General features: G+C 38.7%; 1 protein-coding gene across 5 annotated transcripts in view; it reads right to left on the reverse strand.

Annotated features, from left to right (window-relative positions):
* RXFP1 (relaxin family peptide receptor 1) overlaps positions 1 to 17,676 on the reverse strand; it is a 139,165-nt gene that overhangs the window by 72,912 nt on the left and 48,577 nt on the right. For all 5 annotated transcript variants that reach the window (XM_053216777.1, XM_053216776.1, XM_053216778.1 and 2 more), the window contains exon 2: positions 5,966 to 6,103. In XM_053216777.1, the coding sequence (XP_053072752.1) occupies positions 5,966 to 6,103 (138 nt within the window). The remainder of the gene's footprint in view (positions 1 to 5,965; positions 6,104 to 17,676) is intronic.

Genomic DNA, 17,676 nt, shown 5'->3' on the forward strand with positions numbered 1-17,676 from the left:
GTAAATATCAACGTTTGTGGGAAAAGCAATGATAATACCAACTGGGGTAGAATTTGCAAAAGTAGTTGCAGTGGCTGCCCTCCCTCTGCCCAACCCGCTTGCAGTGTGACTTTGCAGCTCCTCTCAGCAAGAGAAGTCAATTTCATCCCTTGAAACTGGACTGGTCTTGTGACTCCCTTCAACAAGGATGTGGGGCAAGTGGGTCATTTTTTGAGCATAGGCTTCAAGAGTCCTTTTACACCTCCAGTTACCCCTGGGTGCCATGTCTCTACCACTAGCAGAAAGCTTAGCCTACTGGAGGGCCAGAGCCGAGTCACTCTGGTTATCTCAGCCAAGGTCCCAGGCATGACGACAAAGCTGATCCACAGATAATGGAGGGTACATGAGAAAGTCCCAACTAGGTTGAGAACTGTGGAGCTGATCTCAGCTGAGCCCAGCCTGAGTTGTTGACCCACAGAATTGCAAGCTAAAGAAATGATTACTTCTTATGTCATTAAGTTTGTAAGGTAGCTACAACTGGCTGAAACACAAGTTAACATTTTACTGAATGCCAATTTTGTGTCAGGTGCTGGGCTAAGCATCCTAGATACAGTATCTCACTGAATCTTTTTAAGACATGTGGACACAGATATTTTTATTATTCCCACATCACAGAAAAGACAACAGCCATTGTTACCCTCTTCAGAGCCAGATTTTAAATCCAGGTCACCCAAGCCTGATCTCTGCATTCTAATGCATATCACCTCCATCTGAATTTGCTGGTTGGTGAATCCTGAAAAACTTGAGTAATTAAGGATTGTTACTTTTGTTACTTGGTTTCTTTAAATGCAGCATTTTGTTACTTGGTTTCTTTAAATGCAGCACTTTAAAAGAGCTCCCAAGCTATTTTTCACTGAGAAACTACTTTTGGTGGCAAATTTCCTGTCCTACCAAGTTTTTTCCTGCTTTCTGTCAACATATCAATTGGCAGGAAACTTTCAAGCCACTCTCTCTATATGAACTGCTAGCAGCTTAAGGGGGAAGTGGCTGGCAGTGGGCAGAACACTTTTATCTTGGTTTTTAAAAAGTTTATATGGTAATCAGGTGTTTTAAGAAGATAGAACATATATATATACATATATGTATATGTACATATACATATATGTATACATATACACACACGTATTCATATGTATACATATATATAAATATATAAAAGATTTTGGCTCAGGTCCTGATCTCATGGCTTGTGGGTTTGAGCCCTGTGTCTGGCTCTGTGCTGACAGCTCAGAGCCTGGAGCCTGTTTCAAATTCTGTGTCCCCCCCTCTCTCTGTTCCTCCCCCACTCATGCTCTGTCTCAAAAATAGATAAACATTAAAAAATTATAAAAAAAGAAGACAACACATATGTATAGCCATCCAAATCAAAGATAATCATAGCTTAAGCTCACCAGTTTAGATAGTGTGTTTACTCTTGAGTTAACTGCTACCACCTAGAGAAGTGTTAATTCCTTCAGTGTAGGGTCTTTAAAAAAGTCTGTAATACTCTAGGGAGTGAAAACAGCAAGTCTCTTCGGTGTATTACTTATTTATGCAGCATTTCTGATCGTTATGTATGTCTTTATCCTCCAAAATAGTACCTTATTTCCCATGAGTAAGAAATCTCATTATTTTACATTATTAACCAAAGCTCATTTTCCCAGTGGGTCAGATCCAGCCGGTTGAAGTTCTTTTATAAATTTGTGTTGTTACGGCTTCAGAAATTTGAACAGGATATTTGGAGGTATGGTAGTGGAGGAGTAGTGAGACCATAGGCTTGCCTTGTCCCTTTTTAGAGTAGAGGTGAAAAAAACCGCCACATCTTGGAAGGTAGGAGCTGCCGAGAGTTGATTTGGGGGAGAGAAGAGCTGCAGGTATTCCAATGGGGAGGGAGCCCTGATCACAGGGAGAGGAGCGAGAGAAGGAGAGAGAGAGTGACAGTGTATGCAGGGAATTACACAAGAAAAAGTCTCCCTTAAAGCCATTGACTGTGACAGGGAGAGGCGCGGAATACCACAAGATTTTATAAATTGTGGAGTGCACAGTTTGAAGTTTCAGAAGTCTGCACCATTGCCAGGGACACGCCTAGTAGGCTTAGTGGTGCTCCAGTGGGGGAGGAGGGTGGAGACCTGGGAGTGGGCAGTGTGGGCTGAAGATCTCCTGGGTCACATGGGGAGAAGCAGTTCTCATGCCTTCAGTACATTTGGGAGAGATGGCTCAGCCTCTCCAATGAGGGCTTCCTGAAGAGTGGTGGCTGCAAACCCCCTGCTCCAGGGACAAGAGAGCGGGTGACGCCATTTTCAGCCTGCCCAATAGCACTGACCCACTTCAGTGCGCAAAATAGCACCACCAACCAGAGGCTGGAGCCCCTTTTACCAAGCCTTGCTACTCTGTGCCCTGCAGGTGCATTTCCACTAGGGCAAGTCAGCCTAGGGTAAGTACAGCAGGTCCCAGCCCCAGAAGATCAGCACAAACTCCTTGTGTGCACCAAGTCTACTGATCATAGGCTGCTACGAAGCCTCACCTCTAGGGGAAATAGGATATAGCTTCTTTTGTTCAGCCCTCCTTGGGATACCAGAAAAAGCAATTTTAATCTTTATTGTTATTTTAAAATTATTTTATTATTATTATTATTATTATTATTATTATTATTATTATTTTGGATCTAGCTTCTTTTAACAAGCAGAACAAAACACACCTAGGATCTAGCTTTCTCTTTCTTTCTTTCTTTCTTTCTTTCTTTCTTTCTTTCCTTCCTTCCTTCCTTCCTTCCTTCCTTCCTTCCTTCTTCTTTCTTTCTTTCTCTTTCTTTCTTTCTTTCTTTCTTTCTTTCTTTCTTTCTTTCTTTCTTTCTTTCTTTCTTTCTTTCTTTCTTCCACCTTGACAACATGACAAGATGGAGGAATTTACCCCAAAAGAAAGAAAAGAAAGAAGCCAGGGCCAGGGATTTAATCAATACAGATATAAGTAAGATGTCTGAACTAAAATTTAAATGAATGAAACAGAGGGGGAAAATCAGTGATATAGAAGATAAAATTACGGAAAATAACAAAGCTGGAAAGAAGAGGGAAAGAAAAATATTGGATCACAAATGTAGACTTAGGGAACTCAACAACTCCTTATAGCATAATAACATTTGTATCCTAGGGGTCCCAGAAGAAGAGAGGTAAAAATGGGCAGAAGGTATTTGAGCAAATGATAGCTGGAAACTTCCCTAATCTGGGGAAGGAAACAGATATTGAATTCCAAAAATCACAGAAAAACTCCCATTATTCAACAAAACTGACCATCACCAAAATATAAATGAACTATTGAGACTTCATCAAGATAAAAAGCCTTTAGGGTGCCTGGGTGGTTAAGTCAGTTAAGCATCTGACCTTACTTAGGTCATGGTTTCACAGTTCATGAGTTCAAACCCCACATTGGGCCCTGTTCTGACAGCTCAGAGCCTGGAGCCTGCTTGGGGTTCTCTGTCCCCTCTGTCTTTGCCCCTTTCCCACTTGCAATCTCTCTCTCTCTCTCGCAAAATAGATAAATGTTAAAAAAGAAAAAGAAAGCTTGAAATAAAAAGGTTTTGCACAGCAAAGGGAACAATCAACATTCCCTACAGAATGGGAGAGAAGATATTTGCTAATGACATAAAGGGTTAATATCCAAAAATATGTAAAGAACTTATGAAAGTCAACACCAAAAAAATAAATAATCCAGTTAAGAAATGGGTAGACTACATGAATAGACATTTTTCCAAAGAAGACATCCAGGTGGCTAACAGACACATGAAAAGATGCTCAGTATTACTCATCATCAGGGAAATACAAATCAAAACTACAAACAGAGATCACCTCACACCCGTCAGAATGGCTAAAATTAACTACACAGGAAACAACAGATGTTGGCAAGGATGTAGAGAAAGGGGAACCCTCTAGCACTGCTGATGGGAATGTACATTGGTGCAGCCACTCTGATAAACAGTACGGAGGTTACTCAAAAAGTTAAAAATAGAACTACCCTATAACCCAGCAATTGCACTACAGGGTATTTTACCCAAAGATACAAAATACAGATTTTTGAAGGGGGACATGCACACCTTGGCAGCATTCTCAGCAATAGCCAAATTATGGAGAGAGTCCAATGTCCATCAACTGATGATGACAAAGACAATGTGACATATATATGCAATGGAATATTATTCACCTATCTAAAAGAATGAAATCTTGCCAATTCCAATGATGTGGATGGAACTAGGGAGTATTATGCTAAGCACAATAACTCGGAGAAAAACTTGGAGAAATAACTCAGAGAAAAACAAATACCATATGATTTCACTCATATGTGGAATTAAAGAAACAAAAGAGATGAACAAAGGGGAAAGGAAGGTAAAATAAAAAGATAAAAACAGAGTGTGAGGCAAAAATATAGGAGACTCAATTACAGAGAACATAGTAGGTTGCTGGAGGGGAGGGGCTGGATGGGCTAACAGGTATTAAGGAGGGCACTTATTTTGTTGAGCACTGGGTGTTACATGTAAGTGATGAATCACTAAAGTCTACTCCTGAACCAAAACTACACTAAATATTAATGAGCTAGAATTTAAATAAATATTTGGATAAAAAAAAGGAACGAAATCTTGTCATTTGCAACAACATGGATGGAGCTAGAGACAATCATGCTAAGTGAAATAAGTCAGTCACAGAAAGACAAATATATGATTTCACTCATATATGGAATTTAGGAAATAAAACAAATGAACGTATGGGAAGGGAGGAAAAAGAGAGAGCGAAACAAACTATAAGAGACTCTATAATAGAGAATAAACTGAGGGTTGATGGAGGGAAGGTGGATGGGGAGATGGGCTAAATTGGCAACAGGTATTAAGGAGGGCACTTGTTTTTTTTTTTTTTTAATTTTTTTTAACGTTTATTTATTTTTGAGACAGAGAGAGACAGAGCATGAACGGGGGAGGGTCAGAGAGAGGGAGACACAGAATCTGAAACAGGCTCCAGGCTCTGAGCTGTCAGCACAGAGCCTGACGTGGGGCTCGAACTCATGGACCGGGAGATCATGACCTGAGCCGAAGTCGGATGCTTAACCGACTGAGCCACCCAGGCGCCCCAGGAGGGCACTTGTGTTGAGCAGTGGGTGTTATATGTAAGTGATGAATCACTAAATTCTATTTTTGAAACAATATTACACTATATTTTAACTAACTAGTGTTTTAAAAATTTGAAAACAATGAATATACTAAACAAAATTTGAGCAAAATTCTAACCAAAAGCCAAGTTTTCCTGGTATTCTCTTTGGTCAGAAGCTCTACTTGTTGACTTTATTAGGTTATAAATTTGATTGTTGGTAAATAATAGGTTAGCTGGACTTATTGTCTGTTCTTTATTAGGTGGTCTCATTTGTCCATCAGAATTATAGTTAGCAACAGATAATAAGAAAGAGCAATAGCTGTTCACACTTAGCTAGTACCTGCTGTATGCTTGCATTTCTCTAATCTCTTACATTTAATCTTCCCAAGTTATCTTAGCATAGGGACAATTTCCAAACCCTTTTCTCATATCAGGAAAGAGAGTCAAAAGAGAGGTTTAGAAACATTCTCAAGACTACATAATTGGTCATTGTTGTACCCAGATTCAAACCAGACAGTCTTGTCTCCAGCGCCCAAATACCCAATTCCTACACCATTTTGCTTGTAAGATGTTAACTGGATGGGTTCGTGGGATACAAAACTTACTGTGTGCACAATCACCACTTTCCTCAAATACTGGTGGTGATAATATAAAGAATGGATGTTTGAAGCTAATAAAAAAAATGTACGATTTCCTTAAGTGACATATTTTTTTCAATTTAGTTTTTTCTTTTCTCTTGTTATGAGCAGTCTCAGAGACTTTACCTGTAGTGATTTTGCCCTGATTCCTGCTGTGACTACAAGTGCTTCACTCACCGCAGTTGTCCTCATCCGCTTGGTTGCCACAGTCGTCCACACCATTGCAATGAAGAAGCTGGGGCAAGCACTTGGTGATATTCCCACAGGGGAAATAGCCGAGGGAGCATTTGACATCCTGCCCACTCCCGTGAAGGACTGTGATGAAGAAGGAGGAGAGAAGGTTAATACAAAGGCTTGGCAAACAATGGTTTCTCCCCAGTATCCTAAAACCTGTAATCTCATTCTGGCTTGTACTGCCCACTGTGTGGCCACCTCACCTTGCTTACTAGCCTCATGCCAACTGTTTTCCAAGAACCTCCACGCCAATGGGATGTTCTCTTCTGTGTCCCCAGAAGATGCCAGGATTCTCCTTTTTTTGCCTTTTCTCATGCTGTATCCCCACGTGGAATGTCCTCCACCCCCATCCTTTTTCTATGCAATGTCTGCCCATACTTTATAGTTTATCTCAATTCCCTTCTTCTCCCTTTCAAAAATATTTTAACCAATCATTTTAAAAATCGGGAATTTATTGAATTCTTACTCAGAATCAAGACTCTTCTGGTATTAAAGGAAGAAGACATAGAGAACATGAGGCAAGTACATGCACATGCTCACTCACAGACTGGATAGTGCCTGTGTGTGAGGCTCTGTGCAAGATTTTGTGTAAACCACACTGAATGAAACAAAGTTCCTGCCCAAACTTTCAGATGGGCTTCTTTCACTTAGTAATACACATTTAAGGGTCCTCTATGTCTTTTTATGGCTTAATAACTAATTTATTTTAGCACTGAATAATATTCCATTGTTTGAATATACCATCGTTTATTTATCTTTACTTACTGAAGGACATTTCAGTTTCACCCAAGTTTTGGCAATTATGAAGAAAGCTGCTATAAGTATCCATCCACATGCAGGTGTTTGTGTGGATATAAGTTAACTATGCCATTTTAAAACCTTAGATTTATATAAATTTTAAAGATTATTGGAGACTCCAAATGTAGTTCTGTTACTTACTATCCTTACCAAGTTTGTACATGTTTGGAACTTTCTAGAATATTGTCAATTAAAAGAAATAAAAACAGAATAGCTTGAATTGTCAATAACATTTATTATATAAAAATGTATTTGTGATCTGTCATCAAGATGTGAAAAGAATAAAAAAGACTATTTTCTTTGCAAGATGCAGCAGGACATTTTAATAACAGGGCAAGTGACATTTTTATACAGAAGAAATCTAGCAATGTCAGGTTTTGACTGTACTTAGTTGTTTCAGAGCACATCATTTGATGAAGGAAATAGTTAAATCTATGTAATAATGAGCTGTGTTGTAAGTGGTGTTCTCACTAGTGAAATTATTTTTAATTTTTTTTTAATTTTTAAATTATTTTAGTTTAATTTTTTTAAACGTTTATTTATTATTGAGAGGCAGAGACAGAGCATGAGAGGGGCAGAGAGAGGGGGAGACACAAAATCTGAAGCAGGCTCCAGGATCCAGCTGTCAGCACAGAGCCTGATGTGAGGCTTGACCTCATGAACCGAGAGATCATGACCTGAGCCGAAGTTGGACGCTTAACTGACTGAGCCACCCAGGTGCCTCTCACTTGCGAAATTATTTTAAAATTATTTATCAATATTTTTTCAACAAATTGATTAACATGGAATCAAAGGATTTGTATGCCGCAGGATGGCCCTGTCAGGACATCACATATTTCAGAGACTTCAAGTGTACATAAAATAAGGTAATCTGTGTTGATACTGACTTCTGATGTCTTTATTAATTTTTTAAATTAATTTTTTAAGAACAAAATTTAAAAATCAAGGGTTTCATGGATACCTGACTGGCTCAGTTAGTAGAGCATGTGACTCTTGATATTGGGTTTGTGAGTTTGAGCCCACCGTTGGGTATACAGCTTACTTAAAAAAAAAAATCAAGGATTTCAGAAAAATTCTGTGATGAGTTGTCAATCTTCAGCTGAGAGTTACTATTTGAAGATGTTTTAACTAGACGAGACATACCTGCCTGTGTTTTCATGCTGCTGTTTTGAAAATTCTCTTCTGAGTAACTTACTTTTAGGGATATTATGTTTTTATGTCCTATCTTTTAAGTTTATATTTAGAAGCAGATACAGCCCTTCAATGATTGTGTCATGGAATGAGTTCTACATTTTTATAACATTATGATTCAAAAGATACATTTAAGGTCTTAAATAGTGATATTTAAAAAATAACTTTGATATTATCTCAGATTTAAAGTTGCAAATACAGTATAAATAATGATTTTTCCTCCTGAATCATTTGAGAGTAAGTTCCTGACTAGATGCTCCATCACCCCTAAAAACTTTGGTTGTGTTTTTTTCTCTAAATAGGATGTTCTCCTCCTATATAATCATGTTAGAACCATAAAAATCAGGAAATTAACATTAATACCTTATTACCATTTAAACTGCAGAATCCATTCACTTTTCACATACTGTTCAAAAAATGTCCTTCATAGTAAAAGGATCTAGTTTATAATCCTTACATTTAATTGTCCCATTTCTTTAGTTTCCTTTGATCTGGAATAGTTTCTTAGTTTTTCCTTATCTTTCATGAACTCAACACTTTTGAAGGTTGTAAGTTAAATATTTTGTAGAATGTCCCTAAATTTTGGTTGTATGATATTTCATCAAAATTAGATTTAGATTATGCAACTTTGGTAAGAAATTCACAGAAGTGACACTTACTTCAACCTGTCAGGTTATGCAAGGTTTGATTTGTCCCATTACTGATGATGATCACTTTTGGTCGCTTGGTTAGGGTGATATCTGCAAAACTTTTCCACTGTGAAGTTAGTCTTTGTGATTAGTAAGCATTTTTGTAGGGGCACCTGAGTGGCTCAGTTGGTTAAGCCTCCAATTCTTAATTTTGTTTCAGGTCATGATCTCATGATTCATGAGTTTGAGCCCTGCATCGGGCTCTGCGCTGGCAATGCGGAATCTGCTTGGTATCCTGTCTCCCTCTCTCTCTGTCCCTCCCCTGCTTGCTTTCTATATCTCTATAAAAATAAATTAAAAAAAATTAAAAATAAGTATTTCGTGGAAGGGTGTCCAATTCCTAGCTAACACCATATGGTTCAGTCTAGTTTTCTCCCTTTACATATCTCTAGCTCCCCTTTCTGACAATGAGAAAGTGCTTTCTATTATCCTTAATATAGTTATTATCTTGACAAATCCTCTTCCTGCAGAGTTATCTTCCTCACCCCTCTTTAGTTCTGACTCCCAATAATGGACATTTTTCCTGCATGAGCACTCTCCTTGCCCTGTTAGCCATCTGTTACAGAATGCCAGGCACCACCTTCCTCTGTGGACACCCTCCTTATCCCATTGTGGCCCCAAAATTCCTCTCTGGGATGCCATAGGTCCTCTGTCACATCCAGCACAGAAGAATACCTTTCTGTGGTTCACCAAATAGCTTTAGGGCTCAATTGTTCAGGAAGAGAATGATAGAGTAAGGGGCAGGTAAGTGATGGTTATAGGAAAATTTAGGAGAAGTTGAAGGGGATCATCTTATACCACTCCCAAATGTGCATGCCACTTAAAATGAAGACAATTGAAAATAAGCAAACATAGAGCCCTCCACCCTTCCCCTATCTGCCTAAAAGCAGGACATATATTTCCCTTTGTAAGGGTGTCTTCCTCCTCCCTCCATACCAGGAGGAGAACAGCTCTTGTCACTGGAGATGGAAAGTTGGCACCGAGGTGAGTCTGCACAAACAAACATTATTAAATAGCCCCTTTTCTCTCTCTCAGGACTAAAGTCTTAGGGGTTTCAATAAACACTTTTTGGAGGCTAAGTTCCAAGTGATTTATCACTAGTGAAATAAAATTTAGCTTCTACTTTTTTGACAGACCTTGACAGAAATGCACAAGCACTTACAATTTTGCCTAGGAAAATGCACAAAAGTGCCACTTCAGTGAAATTATAACTCTTACACTGTAGCAAACTTAAATGCGAATATGGAAAATTTTAACATGGTTGCTCTGAAGTCAATGCCTTAAGGGCATCTCTGTTCAGTTAAATTTAAGTAGTGAGTGTAATTGGCACATTTAATTAAAATGTTTATTGTGTTTCTGTACAACTTTGACTTGTGTAAACACTAAGATGGGAGTTTCATTGGATTCTATAACTTATTTCCAGCATTTGAAATCCTCCTCACAATCTATGGAAAATATGCAATATTCTATTTTCTTAGATAATTACAGCATCAAAAGTATAGAGGTAGTTTACTACCTTGTTAGGAAGTAAGATACACATACACACACACACACACACACACACACACACACAAACTGACACAAAGACAAACTTTCCCTATATTCAGTCCATTTATTTTAAAAAAAGATAATTTCTATCTTAAATGATGACTATCAATAGCTATTTAAGATGTTTAGAAATAAAAAATAGAAGTGTCAGATGTGGGGGTGCCTGGGTGGCTCAGTTGGTTAAGCATCCAACTCTTGATTTTGTCTCAGGCATGGAATCAGGTTAGTGAGATCGGGCTCCATGTCAGGCTCTGCACTGACAGCACACAGCCTGCTTGGGATTCTCTCTCTCCCTCTCTGCCCCTCCATCTCCCCTGCTCACGCTCTCTCTCTCAAAATAAATAAATAAACTTAAAAAATCCGGATGTAGTGGAGGATTGTTAAATAAATTACGTGGTGTAGTTTCAGAACTACATATTTGCATATGTTGAACAATAGTCTATATTGTTTGTTCTTATTTATATAAAATAAAAGCTGTATGTGTGTTTATAAAATGCTGATATATTCACAATGAACTGTTAATAGTGGTCATCTTTGGGAAATGGGACAAATAATTTCAGGAAAAATGGGAGATTTTATTCTGCAGTTTATACCTTTAAGAAAAGAAAATTTGGACTTGTGTTTTAAAAATGAGTATTCCTGGGGCACCTGGGTGGCTCAGTCGGTTGAGTGTCCGACTTCGGCTCAGGTCAGGATCTCGCAATTTGTGAGTTCAAGCCCCGCGTCGGGCTCTGTGCTGACGGCTCAGAGCCTGGAGCCTGTTTCAGATTCTGTGTCTCCCTCTCTCTGCCCCTTACCCGCTCATGCTCTGTCTCTCTCTGTCTCTCAAAAATGAATAAACGTTAAAAAAAAATTTAAAAAATAAATAAAAATGAGTATTCCTTTAATAATAATAAAAATAATCTGAAGTTATTTATAGACAATTCAAATATGTGAAAATTTGGTTTCTTAGCTATAGATTAAAAACCTGATTGTAATATTAGTTAGCTCTCTTTAGACCTTTTGAAAGAAGGTGAGTATGAGATCAGTGGTTCTTAATCAGGGATGATTTTGTTCCTCAGGGGTCAAATGGCAAAGTCTGGAGACATTTTTTACGTCACAACTTAGGGGGCTGCTATTAGCATCTAATTAAGGTAGAGTCCAGGGATACTGTTAAACATCTCACAATGCACAGGAAACCTCCCCCCAAACAAAAACTTGTCTGTCCTAATATGTCAGTAGTACCCAGGATGAGAAACCCAGGACTTGTCATTGGTGAAGAATCAATAGGAAAACACTCCATGCCAGCAGATGACTAACACATGAGCTCACTTGCAGAACAGGCAATTGATTACTTCGGTGGCTGTTTCTCCTTCTAGTGGAGATTTTCTAATTGATTTTAAGAGGTTTTAGAAATAGATGGACATTACCAGTGCAGCTTTTGTGTCTCTGGAAAGGTTGCAACTGCTATTGTTTTGACAACTGGGAAAGAGGTTGCACATTGTTATGTTCACTAGTCCCAGGGACTCATGGTAGTTAGACAGAATCATTTCTTAAAAAAATTTTTTTAATGTTTATTTATTTTTGAGAGAGAGAGAGAGAGAGAGAGAGAGAGAGAGAGAGAGAGAGAGAGAGTGTGTGTGTGTATGTGTGCAAGCAGGGGAGAGGCAGAGAGAGAGGGAGACACAGCATCTGAAGCGGGCTCCAGGCTCTGAGCTGTCAGCATAGAGCCCGATGCAGGGTTTGAACTCATGAACTGTGAGATCATGACCTGAGCTGAAGTTGGATGCTTAACTAACTGAGCCACCCAGGCACCCCTAGAAAGAATCATTTCTTAAGTGCAAGAATTATTAAACAATGGGTTGGGTTACTAAGACAGTCTCTGGAAGTTTTGAAAAATTGGATAATTTAAGTATATTCTGCCAAAAGTAAAAGAATTGGCCACAGACTATTTTCAGGCCTCTTGAACGAGTTCCATGAATCTTTGAATAGCAAAACAGATGTTTTAAGGAAGATATTATTTAAAAAGAACGTTTTAGACTTCAAATCTGAGAGTTTGAGATGTGTGTACTCTGTACACACAAAAAATATTGACAAAAATTCAATCATCTCTACCTCAAGAGAGCTGAAAAATTAGCCAAAAAAATTCATTTGTCCTGACAAAAATCCGGGTACTTAATATCTCTGAATTTTATTGCTTCAGCCCAGTTTCTCATTATAAATATTGTATTATGATCTTTCTCATAACTTATGCTCCTCCAGATAAATTAAACACTTGGTTTCCCAAGAAATATGCCTTTCTCTAGGAGAAGAGGATTAAGAGTACACTTATCGTAAAGAGCACTGAGTAATGCATGGATTGTTGAATCACTATAGGGTACACCTGAAACTAATATAACACTGTAGGTTAATTACAATTGAATAAATCAATTAAATAGCATTCTGCAACAAACACAAAGAAACCATTCTTCCACCAACAATAACAAAAAAATATGACTTTATCATTGCCTGTCCTGATTCCAGTTTGACTTAAAACCTCACATAGAACTGACTGACTGTTTGCAGTCCCCAAATATGTCATGCACATTGCTGTTACCTACCAATAAAATGACAGTACATAGGCACTGGGATTTCTTCATTTACTTGCCAATATCCTGTGCTTTCTTTAGGATTCAGGTATTACCTTCTTCTGAAAGCATCTAGTTCTTTAGGCTGGGTTGTATACCTACTCTCCGTTTTCTTAGCATTCTGAACCTATCTCATTCCAACGGCCCCTGTTGCACTATACTGTAATTGCTGCCCACATGTCTCTTCTGTAAGCTTTCTTTAAAAAAAATTTTTTTTAATGTTTATTTATTTTTGAGACAGGGGGAGACAGAGTGCTAGTGGGGGAGGGACAGAGAGAGAGGGAGACACAGAATCTGAAACAGACTCCAGGCTCTGAGCTGTCAGCACAGAGCCTGATGCGGGGGTTGAACCCACAAACTGTGAGATCATGACCTGGGCCGAAGTCGGACACTTAACCGACTGAGCCACCCAGGTGCCCCAGCTTTTTGAGGGCAGACAGACCATGTCTCAAATCATGGTCATATTCTCTGTACTTAACATTATAGTATAAGATGGCAATAAATATTTGTGAATGAATAAATAAATGAATTAGAATGAAAGATATGTGATGAACTGAATTAACTGGAGATGGACTGAATTTTCATTAGCCTTATCTACTCACTGTCACCAGCGTAACAGTCCATGTCCTATTTCACTCGTATTCTTCCTATATCATTAGCCTAAGAGAGCATAAGAACATGCCTGTTACAACTAATTTCCTATAAAAACCAAAATTAAAAAACTGAGAAAAACTAGGAAAAATATGTTAAATTTTTATTAAGTTCATATCTTTCATATCTTCCCATTAAATTTGATATGGTTTTAAAAAATCTTGGCTTATGTAGCAGCTTCTTACCAGATACGTCTCCTGAGGCAAAGGAAACAAAAGCAAAAATGAACTATTGGGATTTCATCAAGATAAAAAGCTTCTGCACAGCAGAGGAAACAATCAACAAATTAAAAGGCAGCCAGTGGAATGGGAGAAGATAGTTGCAAATAAAATATCTGATAAAGGGTTAGTCTCCAAAGTCTATAAAGAACTTACCAAACTCAACACCCAAAAAACAAATAATCCAGTGAAGAAATGGACAGAAGACATGAATAGACATTTTTTTCAAAGAGGCCATATAGATGGCTAATAGACACATGAAAAGATGCTCAACATCACTCATAATCAGGGAAATACAAATCAAAACTACAATGAGATATTACTTCACACCTGTCAGAATAGCTAAAATTAACAATTTATGAAACAACAGATGTTGACAAGGATGTGGAGAAAGGGGAACCTTCTTGTGCTGCTGGTGGGAATGCAAACTGCTGCAGCCACTCTGGAAAACAGTATGGAGCTTCCTCAGAAAGTTAAAACCCAGCAATTGCACTAGTAGGTATTTATACAAAGGATACCAAAATGCTGATTCAAAGAGATACATTCTCCCTGATGTTTATAACAGCACTATCAACAATAGCCAAATTATGGAAAGACCCCAAATGCCTATACACACACACACACACACACACACATATATATAATGGAATATTAGTCATAAAAAAGAATGAAATCTTGCCATTTGCAATGATGTGGACTGTTCCTCCCCTGCTCGTTCTCTGTCTCTCAAAAATAAATAAACGTTAAAAAAAACACAACATTTTAAGGTGTGCCTGGGTGGCTCAGTCGGTTAACAATGGCATGGAAGCTAGAGAGTAGTATGCTAAGTGAAATAAGTTAGTCAGAGAAAGACAAATACCATATGATTTCACTCATATGTGGAATTTAAGAAACAAAGCAAATGAGGGGCGCCTGGGTGGCTCAGTCGGTTAAGCATCCGACTTCAGCTCAGGTCACAATCTCACAGTCTGTGAGTTCGAGCCCCGCGTTGGGCTCTGGGCTGATGGCTCAGAGCCTGGAGCCTGCTTCCAGTTCTGTGTCTCCCTCTCTCTCTGCCCCTCCCCCGTTCATGCTCTGTCTCTCTCTCTGTCTCAAAAATAAATAAACGTTAAAAAAAATTTTTTTTTAAAGAAACAAAGCAAATGAGCAAAGGTGGAAAAAGAGAGAAAGGCAAACCAAGAAACAGACTCTTAACCATAGAGAACAAACTGATGGTTACCAGAGGGGAGGTGGGCAAGGTGATGGGTGAGATGAGTGATGGGCATTAAGGAGGGCACTTACAGTGATGAGCACCGGGTGTTGTATGTAAGTGATGAATCATTAAATTCTCTACCTGAAACTAATAATACACTGCATGTTAACTAACTTGAATTTAAATAAAAATTTGCAGAAAGAGAAAACAATCTTGGCTTATTTGTGGGGTCTTATAAATTGGTGGGATAACCTTTAAAAATAGTGACTGAAGTTTTTTTTTCTTTCCTGAAATTTTTTTGTTGCATGGGCTCTTCATCCATTTCAGTGATATTCATTGCTTCATGAGGTGGGCAAGTATAACTGAGAACAAAGGAGGACATTACTACTGCAATCAACTTATATATTTTTAGATGAATTATTATTTTTCTTTTAGAGAGAGAAGGGGGGGAGACTGTGCAAGTGTGGGAGAGGCAGAGGGAGAGAGAGAATCTTAAGCAGGTTCCACATTCAGCACAGAGCCTGATGTGGGGCTTGATCTCACCACTGTGAGGACATGACCTGAGCTGAAATCAAGAGTCAGGGGCTTAACCAACTATGCCACCCAGTTGCCCCTAGATGAAGCATTATTATTGACAGCCTGGGTTTCCATTGTAAGAGCCAAAATTTTGAAAAGAAAGTAAGTGTCTTTTCCTTTAAGTTCCAAAGGCTGATTTGCGTGGAGGACTTAGAACATGGAGTTTATACATAAACCACAGAGTGAGAACCCATAGGTGATGGTTAGTTTTATGTGTTAACGTGGCTAGGTCATTGTAGCCAGTTTTTCATTCCGGTACTAATCTAGGCATTACTGTGAAGGCATTATGTAAATGTGTTTAATGTCCACAAAAGCTTTACTGTAAGTAAAAGAGATGGATAATGTGGGTGGGTCTCATCCAATCAGTTGAAGGCCTTAAGAGCAGAAATTGAGGTTTCTCTGAGGAAGAAATTCTACCTGTGGATCACAGTGTTAGGTCCTTCCTAAGAGTTTCTAGCCTTATGGATTTCAGACTTGCCCAGACAGACGCCACAACTGAGCAAACCAGTTCACTGAAATAAATCACTATGTATCTATATCTATCAATCTATATATGTGTGTGTGTATATATATATATATATATATATATATGTATATGAGTATATATGCAAATAATATAAACATAAGAATCACCACATATATGTATGTATATATATGGATAGATAGATCAAAATGAAAATAATATATATCTTACTGCTTCTTTTTCTTTGAAAGAACCTTGATTGATTCAGCATGTGATGGGGCAATTTTCCTGCCTCCTAAAGATATAAGAATTTGTCAGAAGGCAGGAGGAAATGGATTGCAGGGGACCTCCATTCCCTGGGCTGGGACCAAACAACAGTCTGGAAGGAGGATCAACAAGTAGTGGGAGGAATGCCTGGGTGGCTCAGTTGTTTAAGCGTCAGATTTCAGCTCAGGTCATGATCTCATAGTTCATGAGTTCGAGCCCCACATTGGGCTCTGTGCTGACAGCATGAAGCCTGTTTAGGATTCTCTCTCTGTCCCTCCTTCTGCTCTCTCTCTCACAAAAGTAAGTAAATAAACATAAAAAACCCCTCCATATATATATACATATATATATGTATATACATGTATATATATATATGTATATATATGTGTGTATATATATATGTATACATGTATATATATATACACACACAATGGAGTATTACTCTGCAATCAAAAAGAATGAAATCTTGCCATTTGCAACTATGTGGATGGAACTGGAGAGTATTATGTTAAGTGAAATTAGTCAGAGAAAGACAAATATCATATGACTTCACTCATATGAGGACTTTAAGAGACAAAACAGATGAACATAAGGGAAGGGAAACAAAAATAATATAAAAACAGGGAGGGGAACAAAACATAAGAGACTCATAAATATGGAGAACAAACAGAGGGTTACTGGAGGGGGTGTGGGAGGGGAGATGGGCTAAATGGGTAAGGGGCACTAAGGAATCTACTCCTGAGATCATTGTTGCACTATATGCTAACTAATTTGGATGTAAATTAAAAAAATAGGGGCGCCTGGGTGGCGCAGTCGGTAGGGCGTCCGACTTCAGCCAGATCACGATCTCGCGGTCCGGGAGTTCGAGCCCCGCATCTGGCTCTGGGCTGATGGCTCAGAGCCTGGAGCCTGTTTCCGATTCTGTGTCTCCCTCTCTCTCTGCCCCTCCCCCGTTCATGCTCTGCCTCTCTCTGTCCCAAAAATGAATAAATGTTGAAAAAAATAAAATAAAATTAAATTAAATTAAAAAAAATAAAAAAACATAAAAAAGCCCCACAAAACCTTTAAAAAATAGGAAATCGTGACCGGGGTGAGTGAAGGGGTCACAAATCTCAATGGACCTTTTTCATCCCCCACCACACGGTGTAAGCCACAGTAGAATAAAAAGGAGATGTGATGCATTTAAGGACAGAGACCCAAGGGCTCCTTTTTACAGTCTCTTATTTTATGAAATCCTAGACTGGAACAGAACAGTGTCCTGATGTTTACAGTGTTCCCCAGAGGGGACAGAAGTAGCCAAGAAGCTAGCCAACTGGGAGAGGTCTGACGAGCGGGAGGAGGATAATGCAGACTGACCAATGTGAAGCTGACTGCAGGATGGTGTGGGGAAGCAGATGCCTCCACATCAGATATGACAGAGCCAGGGGACTGGGAACTAAGCACGGGTGGTGCTAT

The sequence above is a fragment of the Acinonyx jubatus genome, chromosome B1 (assembly GCF_027475565.1).
Source record: "Acinonyx jubatus isolate Ajub_Pintada_27869175 chromosome B1, VMU_Ajub_asm_v1.0, whole genome shotgun sequence".
Classification (NCBI taxonomy): domain Eukaryota; kingdom Metazoa; phylum Chordata; class Mammalia; order Carnivora; family Felidae; genus Acinonyx; species Acinonyx jubatus.